Below are 24,008 nucleotides of genomic sequence, written 5' to 3'. Positions count from 1 at the left end.
TAGTTATTTTCTTCATTTTACTGTATATGACATTATGACATGATGAGATACATTATTATATTTTTTGTTGATATTTTGAGGCTGAGTTGGGACTCAGGAGTCAGGACTTACTATTCAGGACATGATTCAATGTTATGTGTGATTTTAGCACTAGAAATGATATTAAACATCTTATATATTAGTTTTTTTATCATATTTATGTGTCAATGTATTTATTTTATGTTGTAGATGGTTTAGATATTAAAAAAATTGAAAAAAATGAATATTTTTGTACCAAACGATTTTTTCCCGATTATTTCCCGATAATTACGATTTTTTCCGATTTTTTCCTCGCTCCGATATTATCCCGATAACGATTAATGCAACATTGGTATTTACTATAACCCCAGTCCACCTAGACTATACCTAGATCATAGATGTATTACCACATTGAGGAGGCCAACCCATTTTTTTAGCAATTCAACTATCCAAATGCACATCTCTGGAAGAGGGTGAGATGGGGTATCCATGCCTCCGTAGGCTAAGCAGTCAAATTGCTGCGTGGAAGAGTCCCTTGAGTCTTGACCCACAAACAAGGGGTTCTTATATATCAAATTATCATATCATCATTAGCATGCATCATAACTTTTTCTATTAGAAGATCTAGTGCCTAAAATCTACATCAGGAAATGTGCTCGTAGGCAAACCGATTTTGGTGCTTGCTAATAATCCTCAATCTTAGGTAGACTGCACACTACTAGGTTTATGGAAAATTGTATGCACGCCCATTGCATAATATACATGAAACATGGATTTAAAGACGATCCTAGATCTTACAAATTTGATGCTCCCCCACAACTTGTCTTTTTTTTTTTTTGACGAAAACGGGTATGGGGTATTTATATTCCTCTTGGGCTAAATGCCAGTAAACTAATTACATAGAGGTCTTCTGTATTCTGATGCGGGTCACTTCTTTGAGTGAGCATGCATCTTATTCTTACAAAGTTCTTCCTTGATCTAGTGTCTATGTTTTTAATTCTTGAAATTTTCCCCCACTTGGAGATACAGACAAATTGCTTTAAGAGTAGGCAGTAAAACATTGCAGCCTGCAGATTAAGGGATGGGATCCCATGATTCTTCTTTGTCTTTCTGCTTGATCCCTGTTGGGAGGAGAGTAGCTTTATTGGCCTCTTTGTCCGCCTCTTTATTGAGGGCTCTCAGCACATGAAAGTAGTTTAAGCTCTGGAAGCGTTTTCCAAGGCCCTTGATTCTGGATATCAGTCTAATAAGCTTGAGATCCGTCACTGCGGAGTTGGATATCATTGCATCTATTATAATTTGAGAGTCACCGATTACATTGGCTGCTTCAATATTTATGTCTTGGAGGAACTTGAGGCCTTGATATAGAGCTAGAGCCTCAGCTTGAACGCTGGTTGTATATCCAAGCCCCCATGCGAAGGAATGAATTATTTCCCCATTTGGATTCACTATGACCCCTCCTGCACCAGCTTTGCCCGGGTTTCCCTTTGCTGCCCCATCAAAGAAGAGGGAATGTCTTGAAAGCGAATTGAGCCATTCTTGAAAGTCATCTTCAGATTTTCTTATATGCCAATTTTTGTAAGAGAGGGCAGTTCTGTCTACTGGTTGGAATTGCAAGCCAATGAGAGAACCCCAGGAAATGTCTTGTTGGCTGAGGTTTGAATCATCTTTAATGTCAGCTAGGCATTCCTTGATTTGGCTTTTAACTTTGCTCTCTAAAACCTTGCTGCTCTGATTTGTGCCTCTGAAAATTCTTCTATTACGTTCAAGCCAAATTTGCCAGCAGATAGTCTTTGGAAGAATGGCCCATGCTGTTTTAACTACCTGATTTTTTGGAGGCTGACCTGGATATCTGGCTGTCCAATTTGAGAACAGCTCCACAATGGAATTAGGCAATAAGAAGTTGGAGTTCAAATTCTGAACGAAAGAGCACCAGATTCGTTTGGAGAACTTGCATTCAAGCATTATATGAGCAGTTGTCTCAGAGTTTTCTTTGCACAATGGGCATATAGATGGTCCATGAATTCCTTTTCTTTGCAGAATATCGTATGTAAGAATTCTTTCATGACAGAGTTGCCAGGCAAAAAAATCCGTCTTGGGCCATGAGGGGGTGCGCCATACTCCTTGCCAAGGTGTTGGATCGGGAGGAACATGGGGTTTCTCATTTAGCTTTCTGTATCCCATGGAAACCGTGTACCCTCTGTCATGCGTTCCCCATCCCTTCTGATCCTTTTTTCTCATCTGCGTGGGGGCCAGGCCGTGGAGATGCTCTGTCAGCGTGATCCATTCATTGCGCAGGTGGTCCAGCACTACCACGCTCTTCCAGCCCGCCCAAGACTCATCGTGCCATAGTGAAATATCCCAGAGAGTGCGCAGCCCGTTGCTGTCCATCCACGTACGCAGATCACTGATGGCGGTTCTGTTTTCCATAGGCTCCATGTTCATTATTCTATCAGACCAGATGTTAATCCTCCTGCCATTCCCGGGGATCCAGAATGAGTGCGTTCTGATTAGAGGGCCTGCTTTAGCGTATAGTTTGAGGAATGGCGAGTTCTGCTTGAGGAGTGGTGAATTCTGAACCTGAATTTCATTCTCTAAACATCTTAACCGAGATCCCCTGAAATACTTTTTCCATAAAGCGAGCTGAGCCCATCCAGGTTTGGGCGCAATGATCCTCCAGATGGTCTTTGCTGCCATAGCCACGTTCTGGTGACCTATGTTTTTGAAATTCAGACCGCCTTCCCACAGCGGCTTGGCAATAGTTTCCCAGCTGATGAGAGGGATTTTCCTTTCATTTTGCTTTCCGCCCTTCCAAAAAAACCTGCGCATAAACTCATCCATCTTGTTAAGAATGGTTATTGGAGCAAGGAGTCCTGCAAAATGGAATATTGGGAGGCTGGAGAGCACAGATTTCACAAGGACTGACTTGCCAGCAGCGTTGAGCCAGCGGAAGCCCCAGGATTGGATCCTAGACTTGAATTTTTCAAGCTAAGGATGCCAGTCTTTGACAGAGAGCCTTTTATGACAGACAGGGAGGCCCAGATATTTAAAGGAGGTCCAGGAGGATGTGGCAGCAAAATCCAGACATCTAGAGATAGCAGAGAGAATCCTGGGCGAGGTATTCCAGCTGTAAATATGACATTTGTTCTTGTTAAGAGCGCTGCCAGAGGCCTTGATGGAGACATCCAGGGCAGCTTTAAACTTAGAGGCAGAGGAGAGGGTGGCACTGCCTAACAGCAAGGTATCGTCCACGAATAAGGCATGGTTTAAGCTTTTAACTCCTCTAGCTATACACAGACCATTGATATCATGATCTTGCATCTTTTTATCTAACAGAAAACTGAAGACAGAGGCTTGAATGACAAAGAGCAGGGGGGACAGGGGGCATCCCTGCCTGAGGCCTCTCGAGGCTTTGAAAAATTCAGTGGCTCTTCCGTTTACAAGGGGGGCAATCCAAGGCTCTGAGATGCAAGCCCGGACCCACTTTATAAAATTTGCTCCAAAACCAAATTTACACATAACTTTTAAAAGAAATCTATGATTGACTTGATCAAAGGCATTTGCTAAATCGAGTTTGATCACCATACCTTGTTCCTTTCGGAGAAGACTTGAATGTATTGCCTCTTGAACGAGAGTGTAGTTGTCCACGATTTGCCTTCCCTGTATAAAGCCTCCTTGATTTTCCAGAATAATTTTTGGCAGGATGGGCTTCAGCCTGTTTGCAATGACCTTGGTAATTAATTTGTACCCAGTGTTGCAAAGCGAGATCGGGCGAAATCTGCTGAAATTGTTGGCACCTTTTTCCTTTGGTATGAGAGCTAGGAAAGCAGAGTTTGTGCTGCCTCCTATTTTCTGAGAATTTTGAGACTTTTGTACCATTTTAAGAAGGTCCTTTTCAACAATCGGCCAGCAGACTTGAAGAAACCTGGCAGAGAAGCCATCTGGTCCCGGGGCCTTGTCCGGATCCATGTCAAAGAGGGCTTTTTTAACTTCCTCTTTAGTGATTTTGGCCTCTAGAATCCTGTTCATACGAGGAGAGATTGCTTGAGGGATAATGTCTAGCAGCTCTTGGTGCTGGAGCGGCTCCTGATCATCAGTGTATAGATTTTGGAAATGTAAGAAGGCTGCTTTCTTGATGTCTGCAAATTCCTTGTGCGTATCATTATCTTCCTTGATCTCAGAAATAGTGTTAAAGCATTTCCTAGCCTGGGCTTGCTTATGAAAGAAGTCCGTATTCCTATCCCCTGCTTTAAGCCACAGATTTCGCGATTTTAATCTCCAGTATTCTTCTTCGGCCAAGCAGGCCTTATGATAGCTCTGCTGTAGCTGAGTTTCTTGGTCTATCATCTCCTCTGTGATTATGGCGCTCTCCATGCAAGTTTGATGAGAGGCAAGAGAGGATTTGATGACTTTCCTTTCTGTTGCAGGATTTGGAAGGGTTTTTGCCCAGCGTTTCAAGACTCCTTTTACCCTTCTGAGCTTTTCCTCCCAAATGAAGAAAGGTGAGCCTTTAACAGGCTGGCTCCAACAGTCTTTGATTGATTGCATGAAAAGGGGCTCCTTTACCCAGAGGGGACTGAATCGGAAGGGGATGGGGCCCAGATCTAGGTGGGCAAGTAGCTCTAGCTTTACCGGCTTATGATCCGAGATGCTGCAAGGAAGAATGTGCATTCTAGGTTCTAGACCAAGTAGCAGGAAAGAACTTTGGATGAAAAATCTATCTAGCCTGGCAGCAATATGCCCAGCTCCTACTCTTTTGTTAGACCATGAGAACTTACCTGTTGAGGGCTTGATGTCCAGCAAGTCCCAATCTTGCAGAAGATCCTCCGCCCATTCTCTTGCCGGATCTCGGACTATGCTTCCTCCCCTCTTCTCAGATGAGTGGAGAGTGAGATTGAGGTCTCCAGCAATGATTGTATTTTCCAGACTTATCAGATCTGCCTGTCGTTTTATAGAATCCCAGCAATCCTTTTTCTCCCTTATATTGACTGGAGAATATACATTGAAGAGAGTAATGATTTCCTTTGTGTCGAGGTTCTGCATTTTTAGCAGCAACCAATGAGTGTTACTTGCTTCAAAGGTGAGTGCATATTTATTGGAGTTCCATAGAGTACCGATCCCTCCTGAGGCACCCCTGGCTGAAATTGCTCTTGCTTCGCTTTTAGGCCACAAATTTTTGCTTATTTGCAGGAAGAGTTTGTCTTCCAGTTTGGTCTCCTGGATGAGAAGTATGTCTGGGGCTTCTGTTCTTATTAGATTTCTTATGGCTTCTTCCTTGACTTTGCTCCCCATACCTCTACAGTTCCAGGAGATGGCCTTCATTATTTATGCTTCTGCTGGGCTCCCTTGGAGCCTTGGGGCTGGTTTTTCAACATTTTGGGCTTTGAGGCTAGGAGTTTTTCCAGAGTTGGTTGGCTGCCCTGTAGCTTATCTTTGTAGGTCTGCTGCTCTCTTTTTTCTTTATCTGTTTTGCGACCTCTTGCAGATCTTCTTACCGAGGTTTGGGACTCTCCTATTTCTCCTTCTTCTTCTGACTCCTCAGTTTCTTGCTCTTCTTCCTCGTCTTCTGGGACCGTGTCTTTGGGGTTCTCAGCTTCTTTGGGGGAAGCTGGAGGTGTGCTTTTCCTTGAGGATTCTGGCTTTTGGATCTCTGCCTCTGGAGTGTCTTCTGTCGGTTGGCTTAGAAGGTCAAATTTGTTTTCTTGCACCTTTTTTGTAGGGGGTCTCTGGGCATTAACCTGAAGATTGCCTTTGCCGGATGGTCCACCCTGTTTCTACCCCTTGTGGTTGGCTCTAGCTCGTCTTACTTGATTCCAGCCCTCTTCATTTCCTTTCTCTGGCTCTGGGTTAGTCGGGCAGTTTCTAGCGAAGTGCCCATACACGTGGCATTTCCTGCATTTGAAAGGCAGCTGTTCATAATCCAAGATCTGCACATGGGACCAGCTGCCGACTTTGATTTTGATTGCTTCTAGTAAACCCTCCTCTAGATCTACCTCCACACAGATCCTGGCACAATCGTACTGATCCTTGTTGCTTGCCCGATCTATGAATTTCCCGAGGGAGTTGCCAATGTGTTTCAAGGAATCCCAGTTCCAACAGTGAACCGGCAGATTTGGGAGACGAACCCATACTGGAACAGCCTTGGGAACATCTACCGCCGGGTCGAAATCCGGTGTCCATTTATTCAGATAGAGACCCTGAGGACCCATGAAATACGGTCCATTTCTAAAGATCAGGTCTTTGTCTTCTCTGGAGGTAAATTCGAAAAGAAAAAACCCTCGCCCTAGAAAGTAAGAGGTAACACTTTGACTGATCAGAGGCGCCCAGTTCCTGTTAACCCATTGCTCTGTAGTTTTCGGGGAGGGCCAAAGTCCTGTGAATTGGCCAATAAGTCCCCGATCCGCCAGCGACAAAGCTACTTGCATGGGAGTCTCCGGAGGCAGAGAGATCTCTGGAATTTCATCTAATTTCTTGACGAATTTAGAGGCATCATTTCTTTTTTTCGGAGGCAAGCCTGCCAGGAGCTGATTAAATGCCTCTACGGCAGGACCGGAGGGCGGATCTTGGCCCTGAGTCTCCATCAGGCTTGATGCCGGCCGCCACAAGGGCAGCGCAGCAAAGGCCACCCCCTAGCCAGAAGGGCGACTGACTGTCTTGGTTCCGATCAGATCTGAAGCCGCAGATTGCAGGATCAGCAAAATCGAGGAGGATCGCAGGTTTTAGAGCCCGCGGAGGGCAGGTCGAGGGGAGCCGAGGCTCGTAGCAGAGACCTGGTCGCGCTCTCCTCCTGAAGCTCTCCAATAATGCCAAAAAGTTCCCCACAACTTGTCTTTAACAAGAGCAATCAATGTATTTACTATAACCCCAGTCCACCTAGACTATACCTAGATCATAGATGCATTACCACATTGAGGAGGCCAACCCATTTTTTTAGCAATTCAACTATCCAAATGCACATCTCTGGAAGAGGGTGAGATGGGGTATCCATGCCTCCGTAAGCTAAGCAGTCAAATTGCTGCGTGGAAGAGTCCCTCGAGTCTTGACCCACAAACAAGGGGGTCTTATATATCAAATTATCATATCGTCATTAGAATGCATCATAACTTTTTCTATTAGAAGATCTAGTGCCTAAAATCTACATCAGGAAATGTGCTCATAGGCAAACCGGTTTTGGTGCTAGCTAATAATCCTCAATCTTAGGTAGACTGCACACTACTTGGTTTATGGAAAGTTGTATGCATGCCCATTGCATAATATACATGAAACAGGGATTTAAAGACGACCCTAGATCTTACAAATTTGATGCTCCCCCACAACTTGTCTTTAACAAGAGCAATCAATGTATTTACTATAACCCCAGTCCACCTAGACTATACCTAGATCATAGATGTATTACCATATTGAGGAGGCCAACCCATTTTTTAAGCAATTCAACTATCCAAATGCACATCTTTGGAAGAGGGTGAGATGGGGTATCCATGCCTCCGTAGGCTAAGCAGTCAAATTGCTGCGTGGAAGAGTCCCTTGAGTCTTGACCCACAAACAAGGGGGTCTTATATATCAAATTATCAATTCGACATCTGACTAAGCTGTGACCTTAAATTCAATTATTCTTATTATTAATATTAATATTAGAATTATTATTATTATTATTATTAATTTATTATAACCACATGATATACCCTTCAGCTCATCCAGAGAACTCTGAACAACCATAATAAACTAGCAACCATCACAGCCTCATCCTAAATGTGTATCTGACAATTGCTTAAGATCTGACCCAAATGTTCAAAATTACCCTATCAAGCCCATCCTTAATATCCGGTTTCCAATAAATGCAAAATTCTAACTATTTTATAGCATCCAAATATAGGAAAACTCTGATAAATAAAGATCCAACTGACTGCATTAAGGAATAAGTAAAAATTCTTGCAAAAACAGCTAACAGTCAGAAAACACTGTTTTTTGCTCACTGCCTCGCTTTACTTGTTCTAAAATTTGTAAATATGTATATGTATGTGTCTCTATTTTGAGTGAGTCTATAGAGAGATAGATGACAAAGAGATAAAAATGGGAGAAAAACTAAACTGTCAGATAAGTAAAGCTCAATCGGTGAACCATCCACCCGAGGCAAGATGCCAAAAATGGAGGCCTTATGTCACAGGTTCAAATCCTGTCAAGCCCCTTACGGTTACCAACCGCTGCTATTATGACTGGCGGTTGAGCCACCCTCCATCTGGATATTCCGAATCAGATGGGGAGATTCTGCAAGGTTTTCATTGGGGAAAAAAGGTAAAGCCAACCACCGTAAGAAAGAAACCCCAGAGCAAGGAAAAGATAACTGAAGTGCTATTACATCATTTCGACCATGGCTTATACTCATAAAGCCTACTTTTCATCTCATGCTCTCTTCCCACTTCTTTTCTTGGAGATGCTTTCAGCATTCCCAATGTACACTTTTAGTTTTGTACTTGTGCAGTTTTGATGGAGATGCTTATGCACTTTTAAGTAATCCAATTGTTCACTTTTCTCGCAAAAACACATGTAAACCTGAGTTTACAACTCGAGGTTATAAAATTTAAGGTTGAAAACATCAGGTTCCGATATTTGATACGCTGATCATTCGTATGAGCCCGAGATATGCATCTTCGACCTTTTGCAGCCTTGAGGTGCATAGCAGACGAAGGTTTAGGTGACTCTATGCTAGTATCCATAATGTATCAAGTGCCTCGTTATATAAACGAAGAGTGATGTATCACCCACTCTCCCGTCCGGGCTGTAGAATGGTGTAACTATTGTAAATTTTGGAGTGACGTTGGACCAGTTTGGCCAATAGTAAACCTTGATATCTGAATTTAAATTTGAATTTAAATTATAACCCCACAAACTTCCTTTGAAGGCATTTAATATGCTCAGTCCACCCTCTTTTGCATTCATTAGTCTGTTGAAAAATATTAGAAGAGATGAACCTGAAAGGTATATATGACTATTTCAAGTATGTGGGTGCACGAAAATTTGTCTGAAGGAGTTTTTAGGGCTCTTGAATGCTAGGGAAAAGTGCACTTCCAGTCTTAAAGAAACCAGGAGTCAGCTTAACCTACAATGTTTAAAATTGGTTTTACCTCGAAGGGATTACCCAGCATTTATCGAGCATCGTTACAGACGCAAATATAGGGAAGCAGAGAAAGAAATAGATACCTGGAGAAGAGTTTTGAGCGTGTCAAGAGGGCAAGTGAGAGCGGCTTCAATGGCTACACCCACTCCTGCAGCGGCTGCATGTCTCGCAAATATTTTTTCACGTGAAAAATCTTCCATCGAATGGATCATCATTTTCAGTCAATGTAGAGTTGGCTCTGGCTTAGCTGCCAATGGGTCTACAGAGATGTGTTTGTTGTCTAGTTATCCATCAAGACAACCTTCAGCTTCCTCCATGATAAAAACAATCTAACTTCTGCCCTGAAGCAATATGTAATTAGTCTGGACTTCACTTTCTACCCTGAATCAGTAGAAAGTAGTCAGCAGATAGCTACTTTCTGCCCTGAATCAGTATCTAATTGCATTATTATTTGTTATTTGTTTTAAAAGGGAAAGTCCCGTTTGTTGGTAGTGTCAGGTTCAGGGATTTATAGGGGAAGACCCGAATAATGAACAATGACAAGGTATGCTAAAGACTTAACTATTTTGATCTCTATGTTCGTTTTACACGTGAATTTGATAAAGCAACAAACACAAGTACCATTAAATATTATCTTTCATGTTTTTGAAATTAGTTATTTCATTCATCTTTGGCTGGAGCTAACCAGCCATATATTGGGTATTGGGTATTTAATGCCCTCAGAGCAGCACACAACTTAGCCCGATAACATGGGAGCGGGCAAATTCGGGCCCGATAACATGGGAGCGGGCAAATATTATTTAATGCCGAATTTGCCCGCTCCCGTGTTATCGCGTTAAGTCGTGTGCTGCTCTGAAGGCATTAAATACCCAATATATGGCTGGTTAGCTCTTTCCATTCATCTTTTAGTCATGTTAAATTAATTTTTTAATGTTTTTAATTTTAATGGATTGAATTGGTGGGAGTCGCCAAAATTGAGGGATGGATTTTTGTCATTTTTATTATAATATAATTTATAATCAAAATAAATTCATTAAAAAATTATTTTAAAATTTTTATATAAATATAAATTTTAAATTAAATATTAATATTAATATTGGTAAATTTATTTAAAGAATAATTATAGCTTCAAGGGATAGCTCAATTGGTTGAGTTTTTGTTGCTAAGTACCTCAACAATTGGGAGGTACGAAGTCAAATCTCCTTGACACCCTTGGTAAGGGTAGATCACTTTGGCTTGATTTGCCTAGATTTTCTTGTAGATGTAGTGATCGTGATCACCCATTAAAGAATGATCTATCTTTTATATTAAATCAGGAAAAAGCTACACTATGAGGATTATCGCTAAGGTTTCAGGCTTTTTAGGGTTTATGAGCACACAATGCCTCTCCTATGGGGAAAATGCATAGGCCTCTTCTTTAGTAATGTCATAGCAAGACGTGTAAATAATCAAGCTTTGTGCAGACCCAATAATCCCAATTCATGCAAGAATGTATCTTCATTACCAAGTTCTTCTACTACTAGTGAGGCAGAACAAACATCGGTTACTACAAATGGACTGCTTCCAAACAAGGAAAAGAAATTGAGATCTTGCTTTCCACAAACAACAAAAACCCTTATGATTGAAATTATTTTGGGCAAAATAAGGGAGAAAATTCAATATATGAAAGATCATGCACTAATCTACAAATTTGTAGGGTTCTGACCCTCAAAAATAATTCTCATTAGTTGGACCCACAAACACTGGGCTCTGAAAATTGATATAGAGTTGAAGTTAAGCTCTAAGAGGTTTTCTACAACCATTTTTAACAATGTGAAAGATGGAGACAAAAGTTTTCAAGGAGGACCTTATTTCCTGAACTCAATTGGTCTTTATATGAAACCATGCATAGAACAATTCAATCATGATAAAGAAGATTTTAATTTTGCACCTATATGGATATGGTTTTATTCTCTTCCTCGAGAATCCTGGGAACATGATATTCTAGAGGGTATAGGAAATACTATAAGATATTTTGTTATGCTTTCAAAAGCCACAGCGCAAGGCCCACTACACCTCATATGTCTGCATTTGTGTGTACATGGATCTAACGAAGCCACTCTCATCTAGTATTCAAATCAGCTATTATCATAACATATGGGTACAACCCTAGATAACGAACATATCTCTTTTCGTTGCAGGAAATGCCATGAGTATGGTTATCTCTTTAGAAAATGTCTATCTAGTTTGTCCTAGCAACCTATGTAAGCAACATAAGAAATAGATCGAGAAGGGTTTACTAAAAGTAAAAATAGGAGAAAGATTTCCATAAAAAGGACAAGAGACTTATTAGTCGGGGAAAACAAAGAAGGTAATAGATATATTGTCCTTCAAAAATTGGAGGAAAACCAAGAAGAGGGTGGTGAACAAAGACCAAGAATGAATAGAAACCCATCTCTAGTAAAAGAGAAAGTTGGTTGTTCTGGAAGCAATTTAGAAAAAATGAAACGTGAAAATATGGTTGAAGATATGGAAATGGGTGATTACAAGAAAAACCACTCACAGGCAGAGGAACCTAAGGAAATGGATTTACAAGATCAATATCTACAAATGCTAACACAAGAATGTAGAAAAAAAGATCTAGTAGTGATTCCTAGAGAGGATGTGCAAATCAATACAAAAGCCTATATAAAGTCTCAACAAATACTTCACCAACAAGCATAAGGCAATCTTTATTCTCCTCCTTCTTCTTTTTATGGGGTCAAGTGTAGTATAAACAAAGAGCAAACCAAGCCTACAAAAGAAGATAAGATAAAGGGTAGGAAAAGTAATAAACAACTCATACTGGAAATGGGAGAGTATCTAGTCAATACAGATAGGGTAATGTTAATGATGGAGACCTACCAACCCTCCCCTCATAGTTATTAATGAAAGTGATATGTTAGACTATAAGGGGTCTTAATGGCAAGATCAAACAAAGACTCCTTGAAAATAGAATCAGGCAAGAATATCTAGATATTTTGTTGCTGCAATAAACTAAATGTTATGTGGAATCAATAGAAAATACCTCAAAGGCAGTATGGAAAAATAGTCAATCACTAGCAAACAATGCTCTAGAGGTCTTGAGAGGCATAGCCATTCTTTGGAATCCTTCTACAATTTCATTACTTGACTCATCCACCTCTCTAAGAACTATTACAACTACATTCCATCAAATAGGCTCTGTGGGTATTGGCTTCATTACTAATGTTTTGGACCTACTTCTTCTTTAGACAAGATGATTCTCCTTCAAAATCTTTAGAGTATTTCCAACATCATTGAAGGAAAATCATGGATCATCGGAGGAGATTTTAATATGATAAAATCTCTCAATGAGAAGAAAGGAAGTATAAGAAGATTGGATGAAGACACTTCTCTCTTTGCAAACTTTATAAATTAGTCTAATATGATAGAAATGGAAACAAACAATGGCATCTTTACTTGCAACAACAAAAGGGGAGATCTTCTTAATTTTCTTCTCATTTGGATTGATTCCTTCTCTCTAAATCTCTTTTCTTGGCTAGAATTAACTTTGAAGCTTCTATTCTACCTTGTAATGGGTTGGATCATAGGGCGATAAGACTTATGTTAGATTGGAAAGGAAGTCTAAAGCTTAGACCCTTCAAATCTAGATCTTTCTAATTAAGGGACCCTTCTTTGCTAATCAACATTGAAGCTTGGTGGAAAGAACAAAAAAGCATGGATGGCACAATTATGTACCTCTTTCAAAGCAGGCTGGTATATCTCAAAATGCATTAGTTGCATTATAACTAATGCATTGGTTGCGTGAGGTGGTGATTGACAAAAAATCTTCCAGTGAGCCGAGAGGGATAGTTTATTTGATGATCTCATGTGAGCCCATATTTTTAAGGGATAATATTTGTAATGTAACACGTTATGGGCTTGGGACAACTCAATCTACTACTTATGCTAGTATTTCTCAGACCTTGTATTATAGTTGTTATGCCAAAGTATAGAAGGAAGGAGGGAGTTATGCATGAAATATTGATGCTTGGGGTGTGTGATGTACCAAACCAAAAGTCTACCTTGGGGGAAAATGCCTAGGGTATGTGATATACCTGACTAGATGCCTTCCTTGGGAGCAAATTCCCGGGGTACATGATGTACCAAACTAGATACCTACCTCGAGGGCAAATATTTAGGTATCTGATGTACCAAACTAGATTTCTACATTGGGGTTAGATGCCTGCAGAACATAATGTACCAAACTAAATGCCTGCCTTAGGGGTAGATGCCTAGGGTATGTGATGTACTAGATCAGATTCCTAGGGTATATGATGTACTAGATTGGATTCCTGGGGTATGTGATGTACTAGATTAGATGTCTACCTTGGGGGCATATGCTTGGGTACATAATGTACCAAATTAGATGCATGTCTTAGGGGAAGATGCATAGGGTACATAATGCACTAGACTAAACACTTGCCCCAAGGTAGATTCTAGGGTATATGACGTAGCATACCAAATGGCTTCCTTGGGGGTAGATGAGATTCCCAACACATATGATATACTAGACTAGATTTCTGCCATGGGGTCATATACTTAAGTTATGTGATATACCAAACCATATATGGGGAGATGAATAAATAAGTTACATGATTAAAGTTAAGTTTGGAACAGAGTTCCTTGAAGGGGGACAATATGTAATGACCCAAATTATTAAAAAAGTAACATAATGGAAAGAAAAAGTTAAGATAAAGAAATAATTAAATAGTGACAAGGGTATCCTAGTGATTAAGTTATTTTTATCATGGATGGAGTCTATAGAAGGAAGGAGGGGAGATAAAAGGCATCTCTTTGGGCCTACGCAATAGGCTAAGAAAATTTGGCATAATAGTATATTGAGGGTTGAGGGTTATGAATTGTAAATGGGTATGGTGTAATTGAGCCCATGGTTGGGTGGAGATTCGTTCCCCACACTTTGGTTGTGGTTATTAGGATTGGAGTGGTATGATGGTTCATGGATGTGGATAAAGGATTGTTCACCTGCTAGTTAAGTTCCATCACACCCTCTTAATGTGGGTTTTGATTAAATAGATCTTCATTATTATGAAATTACATGTATATGGTGGATTGAGCCATTACATGGTCATAATATTATAAGGGCTCAATCAATATTTCTAGACTAATTTATTTCAAAACCACATAAATACTATGAACATTTAACAAATTATGATGATCATGTCTTCTGAGAGCCATCAACTAAAAACAAATGGTGAATGTTTTTCTCGATAAAAAATTAAAAAAAATAAATAAATAAATAAATAAAAGTAAAAATAAATAAATAAATAATAATAATAATATTTTGTTGATGTTCGAATTGTATGAATCATATGTTTTATAAGCTCTAAATCACCCTTAGAAAATATGCATGGTGCAACAATATTTTTTTTTCCACTAACATCAATAGTTTCCTTTTCTAGTAGATCATTATTTTACATGGCCAAAATCTCTTTTCTATGAATACATATATTTCTCAATGGAAAAAACATGTTTTTAAGGAGATTTTAACACGTTATTGAACAAGTGAATTAAATCCAATAAATGTTCCACTTTAGGTTCTTTCTAGTATGGGGGATCATAGTATTTGGAATCCCTATTCATGCCTTTTAGCACATGATCAATAGTATTTTCAAAGTCACGTATATCATCATCAATATAAAATAGGTCTCCATTAAACAAATCTTCCCAAACCAATTTAATGAAAGATTATCTCTTCTTTAACCACTATATTGCAGTATGGTATGAGAATAGGGTCTTATCTTAACCGCTTGATTAAAAACATCCCTTAATAAGATGAAAATGATGGTATGGATGCAAAAATGGCATGTGTCCTTCATTAACATAGTGATGCAAATTAAATTATTATCGAGTAATAATTTTGAAATCCTTGGAATTTGTTTGGAAGAGTATATGATGGTGATCATTCTATATATTAGGGATTTGAATGTAGGAGTTTATGAACTATTTTCAGGTGTAGATATGGACACTTCTTTGGTGATACACAACAGACCCTTGCTACGGAACAAAGATTCAAAGCATAGAACCTTCCAAGACAAATATTAGCGATAAATTGTGGTTTCTCGAGAAGATTTTCCATTGTTAACCTCTCCAAGTTTCTACAATCCCTCTGTGTCGTAAACTAGCAAGGTCAAAGTAAAATTTAAAGGTGGATCACTTGATCTTTTTCCCTTTCACATAATAGGTAACATGAAGGGTGGTCTTTTGACTAGCAGGGGATGGCCCCACGAGAATTTAGGTTGGATGGGTACTCCCTTTGATCATGTAGTCATTTATCTTGAGCCCATATGCGCTATGTAAGTGGAGCAGCCAGAGGCAGTCTTTTTTCTCAAGACACATGGGTTGTAAACCTAGATCTACACACATACAAACCAAGCAGATTTATGTATGTTGTAGATCTACCAAAAAACACCCCCTGTGCTCACCATTCTAGGTGAAATGGAGGAAAATGAAAGTTGAATTAGGAGGATTTTCATATTTTTTAAAGGCCTTAAATGGGAAGTCTTCCATTTTTTGGGGTTAAGGGTTTAGATTAAGTGGAAAATATGAAGTAGAGAATCATAAAGCAGTTGGGTTATCTTGCAAATATACAATGCCTTCTTTACGAAGGGAAGTAGCTCCAAGATCTATCTTAGTTGCAGAACTATTACATTTCGAGAAGCTCCACCATAATCTTGAGTATGAGGATGTGAGGGGTGCCTCGAGATCTAAGAACCCTAGAGGTTTTGTCTCCTATAAGGATGCGGTGCAAGGAAACAACTCAAACCCATTGGATCCTCCACAATACAACCCCAGGCCTTACATTATGGAATAACTACAACAAGCACCTACCATGGGGTTAAATCTAAAAGAGGTAAACTATTTTATTTTTTCTATTCCCCAATCCAAGGCAGTGATTTGCATATTCAATAGTTTTTGGCCCAAATTTGATGTTTTGCACTAGTGCATTTTCACAGCCTCGACCAACAATTGTGATATCTACCTATGCTCTAAAGGTTTCTTTATCATCCGATTCATTACTCAAATTGATCTGGAAACAATATTGAACAATGGTCCTTGGTTTTTGGGAAGAGCTAGGTTCTTCATTACGCCTTGGTTCCCAGAATTTGACTCCACCATATTGGTGGTAACAACAATGCTAATATGGGTGAGGCTTCTAAATCTCCCCATTCCTTTCTGGCATCATAAGGTTCTTGAGGATATTGGAAATGCTTTAGTGTTATTCAAAAAGTTGGACTTTAAAATAATGAAGAAAGGGTTATTTACATTTGCCTGAATTTATGTAGAAATAAACCTAAACAAAGGTCTTCTTGGTCGCATTCAGTTGAAACATAAAACCTTTCAATGGACCTGAATGTTGGATTACGGAAATATGACGTTCAAATGTCTCTCATGTTATCAAAGAGGACACTTGCAAGACAAATGCCCTCACACAAAAAATCACCCCAAAAAGAAAAGGGGTAGACTCACAAAACAAAAGGATGGCAACCTTTCGATCCCTTTATCATGGAGGATGAATAAGGGGAAATAATAGAGAACCCACCTAACCAAGAATAATGGAAAACTAATGTACAAAATAGAAATGTAACCCGTCCACAGTTTGACACAAAACCAAAAGCAACCCATCAACCAGAACAACAGAAAATTGGGGCACACAAAGAGGACATGACATGAGATCAAAGAGATTTCATGTGTCAAAAAGTTCTTATTCAAATAAATAACCCCCACCAGAGATAACAATGAATGATTTGGCAGTGGTACTAATTGACAGCCAACTAGGCAGATGGCAGAAGGTACAAAGAAAGAAAGGGAAGAAAGAGATGTTAAGCGACTACTATAGTACTTAACTTCTCTTGATCTCTTGTATTTTTATTTTTCATCTTTTTATATGCACAAAAAATGAGAGGCTACTCTTACTAAATGCAAATACCTTTTTCAAAAGTTGAATAAAATTACAAGCTTTTTCCCTTTGGGGAAAAACAAAGCTTATGCAAAATCTCCCTATTTTTTAAGCTATTAATTCTATTACTCATAAAGCATAGTTCTACATATATACACAAGCAAGAAAGCTTCAATATTTGATAGTCTGAAAGAAATCAAAGCAACCATACATAGTTTTTGAATGTGACAAAAATAAAAAGATTCTCAAATATTTCCCCGAGGGAAGCCAAACATGACTAATAAAGTTTGGAAAGAGGTTCTCAGGGTTATTTTTCCATACTAGAAACCATATTTCCCTTGAGCCAAGTTTTAAACTACTAAAAGTGAGAAATGCAAAGCCAACAAAATATCTAAAATAGAAAAAGAGCACGAGACCTAAGTAAGGAAACAGAACAAGTCGCCTAGGCTAGAGGGCTTGTTGAGACATCAAAGGGGTCATCTTTGGATCATCTTATTGCTTTATAGACAAGGATACCACCATGCTTCTTTTCCAAGCAAGTGTAGAGAGTATCTAGCAAACGCCCCCACTTCTCTATATTTTCAAGATGTACTTGAGTTCCAACCATTTTGCATCCTAAGTTTGAAGGGCATGAGCTAAAAAAGTCAAGTGAGCCAATTGGGCTTTAGGGTATGACCAAAATTGGTGTCTTAGGTTCTACTAGTTCCTAAATCCTAAATAAGATTCTAAACCATGAAATCAATTTCCTTGTTAGAATGATATGCTCTTGCCCTCTTGACCTTGTTATTCAAAGCTTGAAGATGATGTTTGATTACATGACGAAAGGAGCAATGGAAGGATTTTACAACATTATAGGCTGCCAACTCCACTATAGTCTAACACATTGGATCCTTTCGAGGGTTGTAAGAGCATGGAGCCATGGCAATTGAAAGGAGACATAAGCTAAGGACACACAAAGGGTGAGGGGGATTATTGCAGTGATCCGAAAAAAGAAACAATAGACCAAAGAATAAGAAAAGCACAACACAAATAATCAAATGGAGGGCAATGGTGATGGAACCACATACATTCCATTTCTGACAAATTGATGTCACCATCTATCAACATCATTCCAATTGTGTCATGATCTATCATGCCATAGAATTCCCATGATGCTAACCAAAATTGGAAATTTCTCTTCACCATTATGTTTGCAGAAAATGCCCTGTAGTACATGCAATTCGGGGGGGGTGCGATTGTGGTGGCACATGCCCTTCTCTTGTGTTTCCTCATCCCCATCTCATGTAGGTTGTCTAATTATGCCATCAAACACCTGATAAAGGTGGAAAACAATATCCTTGTCATAGCAATGTTAAGTGAATAATCCTTTTATCCTTAGCCCTATACCAAAAAAGTAAAAAAAGAAAAGAAAAAGAGGAAGAGATGATGCATCAATTTGTTGATCAACCTGAATGAATTGTAATTAGTACAATTATTTAAATTATTCCAAAATAAATGCTATATCATAGCATACTCCAAGTCATGAATTGTCCATCAAATCACATTGTACGTCCTTAATGAACTTCCATGCATAGGTCAATGAATATCATATATTGAAATGACATTCAATAAGAGCAACATCTCCTCTACCAATGGTTCCAAATAATCTTCCATGTCTCTAACTTGACTCTTTTTAGGAACAATAAGAGAAAACATCAAATGTTTTTTCACACAACCATCTAAGAAGGGATGTTATAATTTATTAGAGGAATGGGTAAAATTGTATAATTTGTACACGGAAAAGAGAATTGATTTACTCAATCCATCTCTAAGCCAAGCCTTATAGTTCACAACTTACATATAAAATTTTCGAGCCTTGTATTCTCTATGTGCTTAAGTGCCTTAAGATCTACATGAATGAATAACATGTATTTTCCCCTCCTATTTTTTGGATGCCCAATCATAGATTTAAGTAAATATTTACAATGAAACATGCAATACAACTTGGAATTATGGGAAATTGGCATAATACTTTTTGTAGGACACTTTTTCCCTTACATCAATGTGACATTGACTTGTTTTGTAATTTGGACACATAAAGTTGTCTTTATGTTGTCCTTTGTACAAGATACAATCTTTTGGACGTGCATGTACTTCATAATCAACATCCAAATCAATTAACAACTTTCTAATATCTTTACTTATACTAGGAAGTATATTATTTTATGGCAATTTTTTATCCTACAACAAATTGATTTGAACTATCATTAACAATCAATTAATAATCAAGACAATGACAAGGTTAAAGAACTCATAAAGCACACTACTTAGACATAAAATTTTATACCTTAATAAAGACTCAATGTTGGTGTCTCGCAACTTGCATGTTGATTTCAAATTATAAAGTATTAAAACATTAGTCAACTTAAAGAACTTTGCTTTGCCAAACACTATAAAAAGAGATGCTTGCGTAGCCTACATCAAATGCCTTGGTTCAATAAAATGTTCTACAATACCTCAATCTATTCCTCTCTAAGTCCATTAGCTACATGAATATATTCCCTCTCAAAAGCACCAAAGGACATTTTGTTTACAATGTGCATATGGTGTATGATCTCATCTTACCTATTCATATGCACATTATCTAGCTTGTGTTAATTTTATCACCACCACTTGAACTCTTAATATGAGACATGATAGCATGTAAATTAGGAAGTAGCATTGTAAAGGAGACACATTCAAAACTCATTATCGTCCTTTAGGGAGACAATTTATCTATATGCCCTTCTGATGGGCCTCTAGATTGTTTATTTTTATGCCCCATTCTACATCTATGTTTAATACATTTTTATCCCTAAGCCATAATCTTCATGAAAAATTCATCCTTTTTATTACCAATATGAGTAATTATATACAATTAACTTAGCTCAAGTTGAAATGTGACATATGCATGATCCTAGAATGATTTATGGTTTTTATTATTATTGTGTATCACCCAAAGTCAGATGAGTAGACAAAAGGGTCAATTAGGTAATAAAATATATTGTTGGCAGGGCTTCTTAGGCCATGTATAGTCATCATACTCATATGAATAAATATATATATAATATGTAGTAAAATTTAAATGTATGAGTGATTGGTTAGAGCTAGTACAACCACTCCAACCACATCATCTATATATAAACATGCATGAAGACTTAATGGAAAGATGGTTGGAATGCCTTCCTGAAACTCTATTTTTCATTATGTACATGTGTTCTTACCGCTACTATGATGTACGTTGTTCTTGATTGTGAGTTGTAAGTTAGGCTTACAATAGATATGCTAAGACTGTATGTGATGGATAAGCCATTAAAATTGAAGAGTACGTTTTCTAGTTTGAATTTGCATACTATAATGGGTATTTGGCATCTCTAAGGTGGAGTGCATTTAAGGCTTTGTATGGAAAAAAATTGCAATATACTTATGAGTTGGGATAACCCAATATATAGGGCCATTGTTGGGTCATATTTTCTTAGGGAAATGGAATATCAAGTGGTAAAAAATAAACATAACTTGAAGGTTGCCTAGGATAGCGAGAACTGCTATGCAAGGTTAGGATAAATAAGGAATCCAAAGTTGGTTACAGGTCAAAGCCATGAAGAGTTCATTAAAATTGGGAAGTTGTTTGAAGTTTGTATCTTGATTTTGTGGGTCATTTGAGATCCTTGAAAGGATTGGTCTAGTTGCATATAGACTTGCATTACCAACATCCATGCATATTCATGATGTGTTTCATGTCTCTTTATTTAAAAAGTATGTGCTTGATGCTAACCATCTAAGTGATTGGAATGTGATTCAATTAGAGCCTAAAAGTGATTTTGAGGTCCAATCGATGCATGTATTATACAAGAAGGTCAAAATGATATAGAATCGAACAATCACACTCGTAAAGGAACAATGGATGCATTTCATTCCCGAGGACGCTACAAAAGAGCAAGAGGATGCGATGAGGGAGGAGTACCCCCATCCTTTTGAGAAAATTTGAAGGCAATGCATAAATAACGGGGGAGTGAATGCAAACCCCTAATGTGACCCTCTATTTGTACATATTTTATTAGGATGGTGAACTAGGATATGTTGGGCTTGTATGCCCATGTGTATAGAATATTTTTGGGTCCTACATGCCTATGTTTACATGTTTTGAGGCCAAAGTGCCTATGTAATTTTAGGCTAGAGAGCCTACGTTGTAAAAGGCCAACAAGCCTGACTATGTAAATTATGTAATCATATTAATATTAATAAAATTACACTACTTTTGCAGATAGAGTTAGATGAGAGAGTATGGGAAGCTAAGACACCATGAGTGAAAAAGGGGGCTAAGGGCTAAGTGATGGGGGCTCAAACCAAAGAGATAAGCCAAATATTATATTAAAAGCCTAAAGTTATGCTTTTTCGAATAAGGCGTAGAGAAGGGGGTGCACTACCTTGGGTTGTGTAGGCTAACCGAGGGATGAGAGTTTATAGGTTGGAGGTTGTTGGAGTTTAGTACCTTGGCCTGTTATCTTGATGGTGAAATTAGTGAACCATAGTTGGATTTAGAAAGCCTTTTTCCCCAGTGGATTCATAGCCCTAGTTCGGGGGTGACCCACTAATAAGAGTATTGGAGCAATGTGTTCTATCAATGGGTGGAAGGTTTGAGGTCCCATAGTTAGTTTTGTGATACTTCTTAAAGATAAGTGTTCATAATGTCTTTTAATGTGTTTCTTATGCTTATTTATATGAATGCATGTTTTTATGAATCATATGTTCCATTTGTTTGTCTTTATTATGTTAAAATCATAATAATATCACATATATGTTATAGTACTTTAGGAATACATAAATAGAGCAAACATTAGCAATCTAGTTGCTAACAAATCCTAGGTGGGAATGGACATTTATGGTATTAGAGATTTTATGAGTTGGAATAAAGGAAAGTTTTCAAAGTTTGAAAGTGTAGAGTTAGTAATGTGCCCAAGTGGATGGTAGGGGGTGTTACACTTGGTTAACCAAATTGTATTTTCTCTCTATACAAAGAATTTAGCCCTCTCAAGAACCACTAAATTTTATCCTTCTCATCTTGGATGAAATCCGTGTACCTCAAAAGCTCCAATAATTTATTCGCATACTCCTCCATGGTCATGCTTCCTAATTTGAGCTCAAATAATTCTTGCATTTTCTTATCATAGTAGTGTTATGATAAGTACTACTTTTGGAAGAATTTATTCAATTGCTCCTTGGAGATCCTCTTATCATCAATGTGATTCACTTGCTTTAGTTGATCCCCACCATATGGATGCTTTTCCCTATAGATGATGAATACCAATTCTTACTTCTAGATTTCATGAGTAATTATGTAGCTAAAATCACTTTCACATGAGCAACAACTATGGTTCAACATATTCACCCTTCCTTTTCTCTCCATCAAATGTAGGTTATTTGTGCCTCCTAAGATTTCCTTGCAAAACAATCCAAGTCATACCTTCTCCTTTGATGTTTTATAGGAGATAAACTCAAGCTATTCTCTGATCCTAAAAATGGAAGATTTCTTTTGGTTGATTTCCTTATTGAATTATTATGGCCACTAATAATTTTTTAATGTCTTGATCCTCTATGATCATCCCTCCTATAATGAGATTTGTGCACTGCTACATGTCCTACATTGGTTGCATGCCTTGTACAAGAGTCCTTGTGAATTTTCTTCTACAAATTGTTTAGATTCTATAAAATGTTGAGTGTTACTTTCATTCTTCTCCTTTTGAGCTCTTATCAACTTCTCATTATCTTCCCTATAACTTTGCACTTCCCTCTGTAAGCTCTTCATTGTCTCTACTAGCTCTATAGGCTCCACCCTACTTCTATATCCATTAGATTATATTTTCACATTTCCCGCGCTAATATTTAGACTTGTGATTTCATATATGTAGTTGCAAGAACGTTTTGCATCTTCCATATGTCAAATCCTCGTTTGAACCACATATTTTCTTCTTGTACCCTTAACTCTACAAAAATGTGCATGTAAAAATTATTGTTAAAATTATGCATATTGTGAAGTATTTGTTAATTAGGCTATAGATCATTCTTAATCCTAGTCCATGAAGAATATAGATGCATTGAACTAGATTCTAATCCTCTAGACACATTCTATGAACCATTTTCCAATGGTTATATGCATGCCTCATTCATAGTTCAAAGCTAAAAGTTACAACTTCTTGGAATCATCAAAAAATTCTCTTTTTCTATACTTATTGAACTAGTACAATAATTCTCAAAAGCTAACTTTTGCCATATATAGTAGATTGTATGTTAGGAACTAAGAAAACTTTTGCGTTAGGCACAAATATCATTTCTAAAGGAGAATACATAGAAACTCAAATTGATTTGTCTCATGCACCAATGAGATTATGCATAAATCTGGAATTGCCAACTTTGCACTTTTTACATTTTCTCCATGCTTAGAATTTTGGCGAAAACCATTATCTCCCAAATAGAGAAAAGCTGAGAGAACTTCAGTCACAACAATTTTCTAGGTTGTTGAGGAGATACATTGTCAAGTAAGTAATTTTTTCCATATTTTGATTTGTTTTCCATTTCCCTCCTTTCAAAATATCAAAATCACCCCAAAAGTGGCCCATAATAATGGATTTTGTCTTTTTTTGGCACCTTCAATCAAAACACTTTAGAATTCAGCCAAAATCCCAACTGGGTATCTTCATATATACTTCTTGGTTTCATTGTAAAAAAAATCATCAATGACAAGTACTCTATCAAAGAGTACTCCCTTGCTCTGCAAAAACCATTAATTTGATTTTCTGGAATTTGGGAGTAGAATTGGCTAGTGGCTTTCATTGGCACTTTTGTAGTCTTTGACACGATGGACTTAACCCCATAATTTCGTCTAGTTTTCTCCTATTA

The 24,008-nt window shown here is 38.0% G+C and overlaps 1 protein-coding gene across 3 annotated transcripts in view; it reads right to left on the bottom strand.

Annotated features, from left to right (window-relative positions):
• LOC149161370 (Mitochondrial substrate carrier family protein) overlaps positions 1–9,670 on the bottom strand; it is a 308,927-nt gene extending 299,257 nt beyond the window's left edge. For 2 of the 3 annotated variants that reach the window (XM_089436973.1, XM_089436974.1), the window contains exon 1: positions 9,217–9,354. Coding sequence is in view for 1 of the 3 variants with exons in the window: in XM_089436972.1 (XP_089293098.1) it covers positions 9,217–9,348 (132 nt within the window). In the remaining 2 variants the exon portion in view is untranslated. Of the gene's footprint in view, positions 1–9,216 lie in introns of all 3 variants that reach the window. The other variant, XM_089436972.1, reaches the window with a different exon arrangement.
• Between the last annotated feature and the right edge of the window lie 14,338 nt (positions 9,671–24,008).

Source organism: Pinus tabuliformis, chromosome 5_2, assembly GCF_031772625.1.
Source record: "Pinus tabuliformis cultivar Carrire ecotype Pingquan chromosome 5_2, CPIR1, whole genome shotgun sequence".
Classification (NCBI taxonomy): domain Eukaryota; kingdom Viridiplantae; phylum Streptophyta; class Pinopsida; order Pinales; family Pinaceae; genus Pinus; species Pinus tabuliformis.
The sequence above is the reverse complement of the archived record's forward strand: the minus strand, read 5'-3'. Positions and strand labels throughout refer to the sequence as shown.